This window comes from Henckelia pumila, chromosome 2 (genome assembly GCF_033568475.1).
Source record: "Henckelia pumila isolate YLH828 chromosome 2, ASM3356847v2, whole genome shotgun sequence".
NCBI classification, from domain to species: Eukaryota; Viridiplantae; Streptophyta; class Magnoliopsida; order Lamiales; family Gesneriaceae; genus Henckelia; species Henckelia pumila.
In genome coordinates, this window is record NC_133121.1 from 119,684,912 (window position 1) to 119,697,672 (window position 12,761).

Consider the following 12,761-nt stretch of genomic DNA (forward strand, 5'->3'; position numbering starts at 1 on the left):
GCATAAATTTAAATATTTATTATGAATTTTTTATAAAATTTAAATATTTATCAAGATGTTTTTATACAACAGTGGTAAAAATAAATAAATAAATAAAATAGTGTCATCATTTTTGCAGTGAAAAAGTTCAAAAGTTTGGCTCTTAGCCAAACCCAAAGGGTGCACGACACCTCCTCTTATCTATTTTGTCAAGATAGTGCAGAGAATATGATGCTGCAAATAGAAAGTGCTTCAAAAGTTTTTGTGACATGCCATATGGTTGACATTAGGGTTTCTAATTTCTTTAACTATATGCTTGAGGCACTAATTATATATAAATTGATTATGATGGATTGCTAGAAGGGGAGGAATATTAAACTTAATATGATATATATGCGTTGTCTAAATCATATTGTTAGTTGTACGTGAAAGACGATAATGTAAGTCGGGATGTAAATGAACCAAATCGCTCGTGAACTATTCGAAGCTCGATTGTTAAAAGCTCGTTTAATGAGGCTTGTTAAGATAAACGAACCAATCTTGAGCTTTAATATATTCGGCTCGTTAACTCATAAACATATTTGTTAGTAGACTTGTGAGTCAGCTCTTAGATGAAAAACGACTAATAGTTTTGATATATGATTAATAGATTTTCATTTTTACTTATGTCATATATATATATAATATTACTATAATAAATTACAAATTTTAATAAAAATATTATATTTTTCTCTTAATATCAATTATAAAATGTAGTTTTTAATAAATTTAATTAATATTTAAATTTATAATTTATATTTATTAAATTTGATTAGGCTCGATAAAAGCTCGAATAAGTTAGTGAGTAATGAATATATTCGTTAAATAAAGTTCGATCTCGGCTCGATTATATAGAAACCAAGCCCAAACTTTCAAGAGTTCGGCTCGACTCGACTCGATTACATCCCTGAATATAAGATAATATGTGATGCATGTTCATGAACGATCTTTTTTAGTACAATTCTATCACATCATATTCTTATCTTTTACTAGGATATCACTCTACGTTCTACATGATAAGCATCAATTAATAATGCATATTTATCGTCTCGTCTCTAATAATCTTCGAATTGGTAGAATAAGTAAAATTGTATATATGCTAAAAAAATGAGATAAAAAAAGGGTTATATAATGGGTAAATTAGCATTCAGTCCATGAACCTAAATACATATATATGTTCAGTCTCTTGTCGAAAAAAATATAGTTTAAATTCTTTGGGCCCACATAACTTTTCGAATGAAATTTGGTACAAAACGTTGAAAATATGGTACGGATACATGATATTCGAGCATGAATTGTTCAAGATCGAGTATAAAAATAAGATTTTGAGTATAAAACCTGAACATCTTTATTAATATGAACTTGCAACATATGTTTGAATAGTCAAAAATCATAGAAATTAGGTACAAAATATTAAAAATATGGTACGAATACATGATATTCAAGAACTAATTATTTAAGATCGGGTATAAAAATAAGAATTTTGAGTATAAAACCCGAAACATCTTTATTAATATTAACTTCCAACATATGTTTGAATACTCAAAAATCATAAATTTGTATCAGATCTAACACATTTGGTACTCAAAAAATCATATATTAATACAATATTTTCAATGTTTATAGATTTTCATCCAAATAAGATAAATGTGTCATTAATGTCAATATGTTTTAGTACTCAAAAATCATATATTTGCACCAGTTCTAACACATTTGATACTCAAATATCATATATTAGTACCATATTTATGATATTTTGTATCGATTTTCCTTCAATGAAAACAACATGTCATTAACATAAATATTTATTTACATATATGAATACTCAAAAATCATACATTTGTATTAGATTTCAAACAGTTGATACTCAAATATCATGTATTTGTATCATATTTTTAACGTTTTGTACCGAATTTCATCCGAAAAAATTATGTGAGCCCAAGAAATTTAAACTATATTTTTTTTAACTAGGGACTGAGAATTAATTTGTGTTTGAGTTTAGGGACTGGTATCTAATATGCAGTTATATAATAGATATGGCTCCGTTTAGTACCATTATTAATAATTTATGTATAAAATTATCCTGTATAATCACACGTTCTTTTCATCATATTATTTATCCATCTATAATTATAATTTAATTACATCAATCAAATCATTAATTATTTATCTTACATCAATCAAATCATTGAATTAAAATTATTATATTACCCCTTATAAATAATATTATTTATATTTTTTTATTATTAAAAAGATAATATAATAATTTATCATTTTAATATAAAATTTAATCAATCAAATCAAATAAACTATAATCTATCAATCAAATCAAATCAAATATTCACTATCATTTCTTATTAATTTTTTATTATATTAATTATTTATTTATATATTATTTATCTCATCACCCGTACCAAACTGCGCCACAGAATTTTAAATCAAATGATGCGTCGATATTTGTGACAGCTTTATTACATTCGTTTGACGAATCATGTGTACATGAATTCAGCAAAGCCCACTAGGCTTCATTTACAAATCAAGTCAGCCGAAGCCCATTACTTGGTCATTAAAAAAAAAAAATTGCCGAAAATTTTGTAAGAGATTTTCTCTATATTTAACTTCTTGTATATTGTATACATGTATGAAATTATACAAATATGCTGTATTATAAGTTTAAATTTTAAAAATTAGTTGGGAAATGTTTGTTTGTTTATTTTAAAATAAGTTGGGAAATGTTTGTTATAATTGAGAAATCTAAAAATTTGATGTCAAATAAATTATAAAACATCACATTAATATAAAAACAAAACTAGATGCATATTCTTAAATACCAAGGCATCAATCATTTGTATTTTGTAACATGTAATATTTTTTTACAAAACTTATAAAAATCAGAATTTTTTAAATTTGATTTTTTAAACAACTTATATTTGTTACACAAAACAAAAAAACTAATGAGACCATTTGACAAATCAATTTTATAAGACATATCTCTTAATCGAACCAACATATTAAAAAATATTATTTATACAAAAAAATATTATTTTTTGTTCCAAATATGGATCAGATCCACCGGTTAACGAGATCCTACTTTTATGATATTGCACAAATCATGAATCTAATGATCTATATTTTACAAATAAACATAATTAATGTTGGAGAGCTGACTTGAGTCATGTGACAAATCATGGAACCATTAGATTGACAATTAGAGTAATACTCGTAAGATAGATTGAACTCTACCCAAATTCCTATCTGACGAAGATAAATCTACCGGACCCTATCACATCAGAGTTATTTTTTTTAAAAAATATCGATTACTATGTACAAATGGATACTAGCTAATATTATACTAAAATGTGCTACACACGAAAACAATAAAGTACAACGTTATAAAAAAAAAGATTAAGATAATAAAACATGGTACGACCATGGTCATTATTATAATAATTAACAAACGTCAGAAGGTGCATACAAAATCGAAAGAGTTAGGGGATCGATGCAACTCAACATTCCTTCCACTAGTATGTTTTTAATGACACTATTTATTATTAATTTCGTTTTAAACAAAAACAAAATAACATGGAGAGATCTTAACCAAATCTCCAACTGGTCCCATCTAATGTTTATTTAAGTAATTAAATGCCGCATTAAATATCTATTGCTGCATAGAAAAGCTAAAAGGATCAACAATGCATCTGGCACAAAACCACATACGATGCTCTTTACTTTTCATAGAATGAATTTCACGACTCACAAACGAGTCGGATCTAAAAACGGGTCCAGAGTCGATAATAGTATTTATAAACACAAAATCTTTTATGAAACAATTTTGTTGGTCAATTTTGTGAGATATAAATATCTAATACGACACCGCTTTTAAAAATTTTACTTTTATTTCAAAAATGTTTTTTTAACTGTTATTGTACTACTCTTTTAACAAGCATGTCCAAATATATACGTTAACAACAATTTACTCATACTCTTATCAGTTTTCTTTTGAATGATATAAATCACTAAGTTGTGACTTGAAAATTATTATTATTTATTAATTTATCATTATAATGTTATGGTTGAGATATCATTTTGATGAATTTGATGGGTTTTGGAGCGGGTCTAGGTCCAAAATTGTTTTGGTGGGGCGTGTGTTATGAGATTGAACAAACCCGTCCCAATGAACAATTTTTAAATTCAATCATTTTTTTTATAAAAGCGGAAAGCAATTTAAGGAGCTTTGGAGTGTGAAAACATTCATAAATGGGAATCATTTTGGTTAACAAGATCAGAATCGGCATTTCACGTCGGCATAAAAAGTTGTTTTTTTCTTTTAAAAAAAAAATTCACAGTGAAAAAAAAAAAAAAAACAATTCAGTCACCCAATGATATGTATTTTTTTTAATTTGTCCAAGTATGAAAGATAATATTACTTTGTAGTGTGTATTTGAATTGAATTTGGTCTATGCTACTCTCCACATTTTTTATATGAATAAGTTTATTATGAGACAGTTTCATATATATATATACATATATATATATATATATATATATATATATATCAACGAGATAAATTGATTAAATCTATATTTGTATTTGAAAAAAATAATATTTTTATGAGTTATATCGAGTTTGAGATTCATATCATAAAATTGTCTGATGAGATGATCTAATAAATCTTTTTATGATTTTATACCAAACATTTGCGCAAACATTCTAACGTATAAAACTAAAAGATACTAATATTAATATACATATTTTTTTTTACATAAAAATATATCGATAATATCACTTTCGACGTAACACAAGAAGGAGAAGGAAGCTTTCAATTGAGCAGTGCAACACCGATGGTGTGGCTGAATGGGAAGCGGACGAAGTAGTGTAAAGTAGTTTTCACTTTAATAATTATAAGGGGCGTAGGCCCCAACCAAACAAATGCACAGGGCTAATTCTGTCATTTCACCACTGGTTTTGCACAGAAGCATGGGACATTTAATGGTGGATGTCATTCGTTCGGTCCCAATTCCGCAGTTTCTGAATTTTTTTTTTTAAATAAAAATTTCTTATATTTAATTTTATTTTTAATCAAAATTTAAAAACATATTCCATTTAAATTCGACTTTCTATAAAGAAGGAATTATTTAGGAAAAAAGAGCATATTATCTTGTGGCCAGCTGACGTGACAAGTTCAAGTCACGGCCAATGTATTCTGAAAAAGAAAAAAAATTATCTAGTGGAATAAATAAAACTTGCTCATAAGTTTAAATTCGATTTTTTCTGTTAACACTGTCTCAATTGACTTAAACTCTTTCGTACAATTCGATTTGCGATTTATTAAAATAGATAAACACTTGTTCATAGATCAAGAATTCGATTTTTTATGTCAACACGGTTAATTTTGTGCGGGCGAGGCATCAAGACCTTAATGGTTGTCTAAGATCCATCCAAATATCATCACCTACGCGAGATGTTTAGCTAGTTGGGTTGCATAAAAACTATTATATTAGTAGTAAAAAAAAAACACAAGAGTTGAAAGAACTCCATATGGCCCGACAATTGTTTTGGTGAGAGTGGGGCAAAGCATTTTCTGGTGAGTGAGTGGGTCTGTGTGATGCATTTCAGCAAGCGGAGAGGAACATAAATAGCCCTGTGGAACAACAATCATCAATCATCTGCTTTATTTCTCTGACTTATCTGACGTCCCACCACCCCCTCTTCTCTCTCTTCTTTCTCTGATGATCTTATCTCCATGTTATTCTCGTGTTTCTGAATCCCACCATTTTTGGTAAAAACTAGAATCTTGCACTATCTGTCTTTTCATCTCACAATCTGAGAGGCTTGCAGTTGGGTTTCAAGGTACTTACTGTGAAAAAGCCCAAAACTTTTCTTGGGGTTTGTGACTGTTTTTTGTTTTGTTTTTGTTTTTTTTTTTTGGTGGGTTGCTTTTGCACATGTTTGATTCTTGTGACTTTGTAAAGCTGTGGATTGGTTTGACTGAATTCTTGGATCGTAAAGTTTGTTTGTGGATGGAGAAAATATGTGGGTTTTGGTTGGTTGGTTGTTCTGTTTTGCTTTATTGGTTGGACTTGCTGATCTAGGGAATTACGTTGGGATTAGCTTTGATTTCTAGTACTTGTTCATTACTTGCTTGGCTGTGAAATCCATGGTGTCCGTGTTTCTTTCTTGAACATGTGTAAATATTGACTTCACAATAATATGTTAAAAAAAAAAAGGCTCGTGCCTAGAGAAATCCATCTTTCGCAGATCTTGGAATGTTAAGCAGCACAGTCCCGGGGATATCGAGTTTTACTTTCTTTCCAAGAAACTTTGAACTTGTAAGATAATATGAAAATGATGCCTGATGATTTTTTTCCCCTTTGATTGTGGCAAACTGCATTTCCCTCTCGTTGCTCGGTCCATATGGAATCTAAGTTGGGATGCCATTTTCAAATTAGTCCCAAGAAATTTTTCAACAACCTCACCCAATCATAATCCCCTCACCGTAATCTTCTTGTTGAATCTTTGCGAGATGAGCATTGGTTTGAAGTGTAAACCTTGACCCCCAATCATAATCCCCTTTCCGTAATCTTCTTGTTGAATCTTTGCGAGATAAACATTGGTTTGAAGTGTAAACCTTGACCACAAGCGGGTTCTGAATGTGACCAAATTTTGTTTAGAAACTTGAACACAAAGAACTACAGTTGGTTTGACACAGACACCATGTTATCTTATTCTGGGTTACTGATGTTTCTGTTTGTATTAAAATCAAATGATCGCTTAATTATCACGTTGGTTGGTTGTTTGATTGAGAGCTTGATTCTCTGTTCTTTGGTGTATGCCCGATGTTCCGGTGATCCTCTTGAACAACCAGTAGTTGACATGATGTGGATCATTGGACACTAATGGTTGCAGCTTGTTCATCTGAGTAGTGTAGGGCGGCTTCTAGCACTTCCCGTCGTGTTCTTGCGTGCAAAACTCTAGATTACACTTCCTACTTTGCCTAGGTAGCTCTAGCAACGATATTGAATATGGCAGGCACTAACATTTTTAAGCCATAATAGCTTAGACGCTTTCAATATTTCGAGTCCCTGAGGTATCAAATTACCCGAATCCTAAGTGGTAGTGCTATGTTTCCTTGAAGGCATTCATTCGGAAACACTCCCCTACTCGAGTTTAATTTATCGAATTCTTTTGATTTTCAGGTAACTCAGTTGATTTTCACCATCAAGTCTCCAATTTTTTCTCCAAAATAGAGGCAAAATCTTCCTCCATGAGGCCCCGGAATCTCAATCTAGAGTCAGAAGACGAATCCGAATCCACCAGCCATGTAGCCTCCAATATATCCGTGCAAGAGACGTCCCCTGCTCATTCCAAAGAAACCAACAACTTTCAAGAAACAACTACACCTCTTACTCTGGACCTCACACTCGGCTTCTTCGACAACTCCAACACGGATCCAAAAGGCACAGATGAATCCCCACACCCTCCAGCAGGTACCCGTGTTTTCTCATGCAATTACTGCCGCCGGAAGTTCTATAGCTCACAGGCATTGGGAGGACACCAGAATGCACACAAGAGAGAAAGAACACTTGCGAAAAGGGCCATGCGAATGGGTATGTTATCAGAGAGATATGCTAGCTTAGCCTCTTTACCGCTCCATGGTTCCGCATTTCAATCTTTAGGCATCGAAGCTCATTCAGCAATGCACCAACACATCGTCAGGCCTATTCATAATAGGCCGATTCACGGGACAAAAGGCGGGGCAAGGTTTGCTGATCAAGGCTATTTCGGGAACATGCCTGCTGTATTCATGGAGTATGATGATGCCGATATTTCGTCATGGCCTGGAAGCTTCCGGCAAATCGATGGCTATCATGGAAATCAGGGATTTGATTTAGGACAGAGTTCTAACATAAGTTTTGCGGCGCCTGATCCGCCTCCGAGGACAGATTCATCGCTTCCTGATCTAAATTTGAAGCTGTGAACCAATTCTTTTTTGCATGAGAAGTAGAGTTTAATCCGATGACATGATTTTTCTTGATTCTTGGGAGTTTGATTCATCTCATGCTGTACAGGGTTTATTGCCTGCTTTTCGAAAATACACGTACGTTCTTGAATATTTTGTGATGATGATTAATTCGGAGATTGTATGATTTACATGATGTTAGTTACTTCACTGACGAATTTTCTGAATTCATATTATTACTTGTTTACCAGTACTCGTCTTGCTCTCCAAAAAGCTAACAACTCATTTTAACCAACGTAACTTTTAATAATTTTACAATACATAGAAATGATTAGTACTAATATATAGAAATGATTATAGTAACGTGAAGTATTATCAGGCATGGGTGTCCCAACGGGTTTAATTCAACCAACATTAAGGGTAGTATCTTAATAGGATATCTAACAACCCATGATTTGACATGTCAATCTTATAATATTAATTATGCATATGTGTTGAGTTGGTTAATGAGATCCTAGCTACACTAAGGGTTGTACTCAAATCATGCATCAAATGATTCGTATTTTTACACATATGCGTAATTAATGATATATTGTTAACGTGGCAAATCATGAGACATTATATCTATCATTGGGGGTAATACCCATATGCTAGGTTGAACCCAACCGTGTTGAGATATAGACCTTCGGATGAGTGATTTGGGTATTACTCATATAATAGGATCTTATTAACCGTCCCAACTCCAAATTCTTGGAATTCATGCAAGGTTAAGTTATTGATCGTTGTGTATTTGTATTATTTACTTTAAAATAATGATCAAAGTGTTGAATTCATGCTAGTACAAGGGTAATATTTTAATGGTAAATCCAAATATTCAAAATTGATTCGAATATGTGGGGTGATATGAATTTTTAATGTATGGAAGACAAACACGACTATATTAAAATCGTACCCTCAATCCAATAACAAAAGAAATCAAGAAATTGCCCGATCTTGAAAACAAGTAAAAAGTTTTGGATTAACCACCTCTAGCTTACAACGAAACTAGCAACAGTAATCACGAAAAAAACAATTGATCACAACGGGACCTTCAGAAAACCTGTTTCTGACAACCCACGAGGATAATCAATCGACAAACGCCACAAAGTTGAAAACTTTGATAAGTTTGATTTTTGGGTAAGCAAAAGCTTAATAAAATTTTAGAGAGAATTTTGTATTGAATAATCAATAATTTGAAATCTTAATTGTTATCTTTAATAATGAATGTATATGTTGTATTTATAATACAACTACAAAATAATAAAAGATATCGCAAAATAATTCAAAATATAGCTAAAGATATCAAAGATAAAAAATTTCCTAGTAGGAATAAAACTCTCAAAAATAGAAAATAATGCCAAAATATCAAAAAGTCTCGCACACACACAAACGCCGAACTGTGTGAGAGAGAGTGCAGGCGCGGGTGCGTGTGGGCAGGCGCGGGCGCGCATAGGACTCTGTCCTGAAATTTTAAAAAAAACAACGGATCAGGCGCGGGCGCGCGTGGGCAAGCGCGAGCGCGCATAAGGTCCTGTCCGCCATGCGCGGGCGCGCGTCAATGAGGCGCGGGCGCGCATACCTCTCGGGTCTTGTCACCTCTTTTTATGTTTTCTTTGATATTTCCTCTACTCTCTTGACTTTTTTTGGACTTCAATAAGATTATAACATCCCTCCAAATGATCTTCAAGCATTCCAATGTCCATTATCAACGATTGAAGCGCATCTTTGAATTTCTTAGCTCGTCCTCTCGTAATCGGTCCTCTTGACATCTCCAACGGATCCTTAATCACTTGATCAACAGGCGAGCTATCCATGATCGCATCATCCCCTTCTTGAAAAGGATTTGTCCTCAAATCTTGATCATCTCCTACATCAAATGGAGACAAATCAGAAACATTGAAAGTAGCACTGACGTTATACTCACCTGGTAGATCTAATTTGTAGGCATTATCATTGATCCGCTCCACGACTTGGAAAGGTCCGTCGCCTTTAGGTAACAATTTAGAACGCCGCTTCTCCGAAAAATGCTCCTTCCTCAAGTGCAACCAAACCCAATCACCCGGTTCAAATACAACCTTCTTTTTACCTTTATTTGCTTGTTTTGTGTATTGCAAGTTCTTTTTCTCAATGTTCGCTTTCACCTTCTCATGCAAATTTCTCACAAACTCATCCTTTTTCTTTCCATCCATACTAACCCTTTCACTCACAGGCAAAGACATCAAATCCAACGGGGTTAAAGGATTAAAACCATACACAATTTCAAATGGTGAAAAATTTGTAGTAGAATGCACACTACGATTATATGCAAACTCAACAAATGGCAAACATTCTTCTCAACTCTTCAAATTCTTTTTAATTATAGCACGCAACAAAGTTCCTAATGTCCTATTAACAACCTCAGTTTGACCATCCGTTTGAGGATGACATGTAGTCGAAAACAGTAATTTAGTACCAAGCTTGCACCATAATGTTTTCCAAAAGTAACTCAAGAAGCGAGTATCTCTATCAGAAACAATACTCCTAGGCATGCCATGCAATCTAACAATTTCATTAAAGAACAAGTCCGCAACATGAGATGCATCATCAGACTTATGACAAGCAATAAAATGAGCCATTTTTGAAAATCTATCAACCACCACAAACACAGAATCCCTCCCCTTCTTAGATCTTGGTAATCCTAAAACAAAATCCATCGAAATATCTACCCATGGTTCACTAGGAACAGGAAGTGGGGTATACAATCCATGCGGTTATGTCTTAGACTTAGCTTTCCTACAAGTCACACATCTCTTACAAATACTCTCAACATCATGCTTCATATGTGGCCAATAAAAATGTTCATGCAAAGTATCATAAGTTTTAGCCACACCAAAATGCCCCATCAAACCACCCCCATGTGATTCCCTAACAAGTAATTCACGTATGGACGATTTAGGAACACACAATTTATCTTCCTTAAACAGATATCCATCATGCATGAAAAATTTATCCTTCGGACCATGCAAACATGACACATAAATCTCACCAAAATCATGATCATTGGCATACAACTCCTTCACATACTCAAATCCCAAAAACTTAGAGTCCAGAGTAGATAGAAGCACATACCTTCGTGATAGAGCATCTGCTACCACGTTTTCTTTTCCTTGCTTGTACTTGATAATATAGGAAAAAGTCTCAACAAACGCCACCCACTTGACATGTCTCTTGTTCAGCTTTTGTTGTCCTTTGAGATGTTTCAAAGACTCATGATCCATATGAATCACAAATTCTTTTGGCCTCAAATAATGCTGCCACGTTTCAAGAACACGAACCAAGGCATAGAACTCTTTGTCGTAGGTAGGATAATTCAAGGACGCTCCACTTAGCTTCTCACTGAAATATGCAATCGGTCTCCCACCTTGCATCAAGACACCTCCAATTCCTACACCTGACGCATCACATTCAATTTCAAAAGTGTTAGAAAAATCAGGTAATACAAGTAAAGGATCATTAATTAATTTTTGCTTAATAATATCAAAAGACTTCTCTTGCTCCTTGCCCCAATGGAATGAAACGTTCTTCTTTATCACCGCAGTCATAGGAGCCGCCAAAGTGCTGAAATCTTTTACAAATCTCCTATAGAAACTTGCAAGACCATGAAAACTCCGAACTTGGCCAATTGAAATAGGCGTTGGCCAATCTCGAATTGCACTCACCTTGTCCTCATCAACTTTGACTCCTTGAGCACTCACAACAAAACCAAGAAACACAAGTTCTTTTGTACAAAACACACACTTTTTCAAATAAGCATACACATTCTCAGCCTTTAGTGTGATTAGCACAATTCTCAAGTGTTCAACATGTTCATTCAAATTTTTGCTATACACCAAGATATCATCAAAGTATACCACAACAAATTTTCCAATATAAGCACGCAAGACATGATTCATCAATCTCATAAAAGTACTAGGTGCATTAGTTAACCCAAATGACATAACCAACCACTCGTACAATCCATATTTCGTTTTGAAAGCAGTTTTCCACTCATTTCCTTCTCTCATCCTAATTTGATGATAACCACTTTTCAAATCAATTTTACTAAAAATGCTAGAACCATGCAATTCATCCAACATATCATCTAGCCTAGGAATAGGATGCCTATACTTGATGGTAATATTGTTAATGGCTCTACAATCAACACACATTTTCCATGAACCATCTTTCTTAGGCACTAACAAAACAGGTACAACACAAGGAGACATCGACTCACGCACAAACCCCTTATCGAGAAGTTCACTTACCTGCCTTTGTAGCTCTTTTGTTTCCTCCGGATTACTCCTATAAGCTGGACGATTCGGTAACGCACTTCCGGGCACAAGATTAATTTGATGCTCAATTCCCCTCAAAGGTGGTAGTCCTTGAGGTAAATCCTCCGGAAATAATTCTTCAAATTCCTGCAACAGAGAAACAACATTGCTCGGAAGATTTTCGGCTATATCATTTGTGTTAAGGAGAATCTCCTTATAGAAAATCAACACAAGTGGAGTATGCACATGTAAAATCTCTCGCAACTCACTCTTTTGGGCCATGTATATTTTTTTATCGGCCTCTTTCCTCTCAATTTTTTTCTCATTTTTTTTTCTTTCATTCTTTTTTTCTAAGGCCATCTCACTTTTTTGTTCACTTTTTTTTCGGCCTCTTCTTTCTTTTTCTTTTGCAAATGATCCTCCAATATTTGCTTTGGAGTCATAGGCAACAATAC

At 33.4% G+C, this 12,761-nt stretch overlaps 1 protein-coding gene across 1 annotated transcript; it reads left to right on the forward strand.

Annotated features, from left to right (window-relative positions):
• Positions 1–5,558: 5,558 nt before the first annotated feature.
• Positions 5,559–8,201, forward strand: LOC140883252 (zinc finger protein 7-like). Its single transcript, XM_073289644.1, has 2 exons — positions 5,559–5,868; positions 7,215–8,201. The coding sequence occupies exon 2, from the start codon at positions 7,283–7,285 to the stop codon at positions 7,994–7,996; it is 714 nt and encodes a 237-aa protein (XP_073145745.1). The 5' UTR covers positions 5,559–5,868; positions 7,215–7,282; the 3' UTR covers positions 7,997–8,201.
• Positions 8,202–12,761: the final 4,560 nt, after the last annotated feature.

Coding starts and splice junctions, on each gene's coding strand:
- LOC140883252 (XM_073289644.1), top strand. CDS start 7,283: ATGAGGCCCCGGAATCTCAATCTAGAGTCAGAAGACGAATCCGAATCC.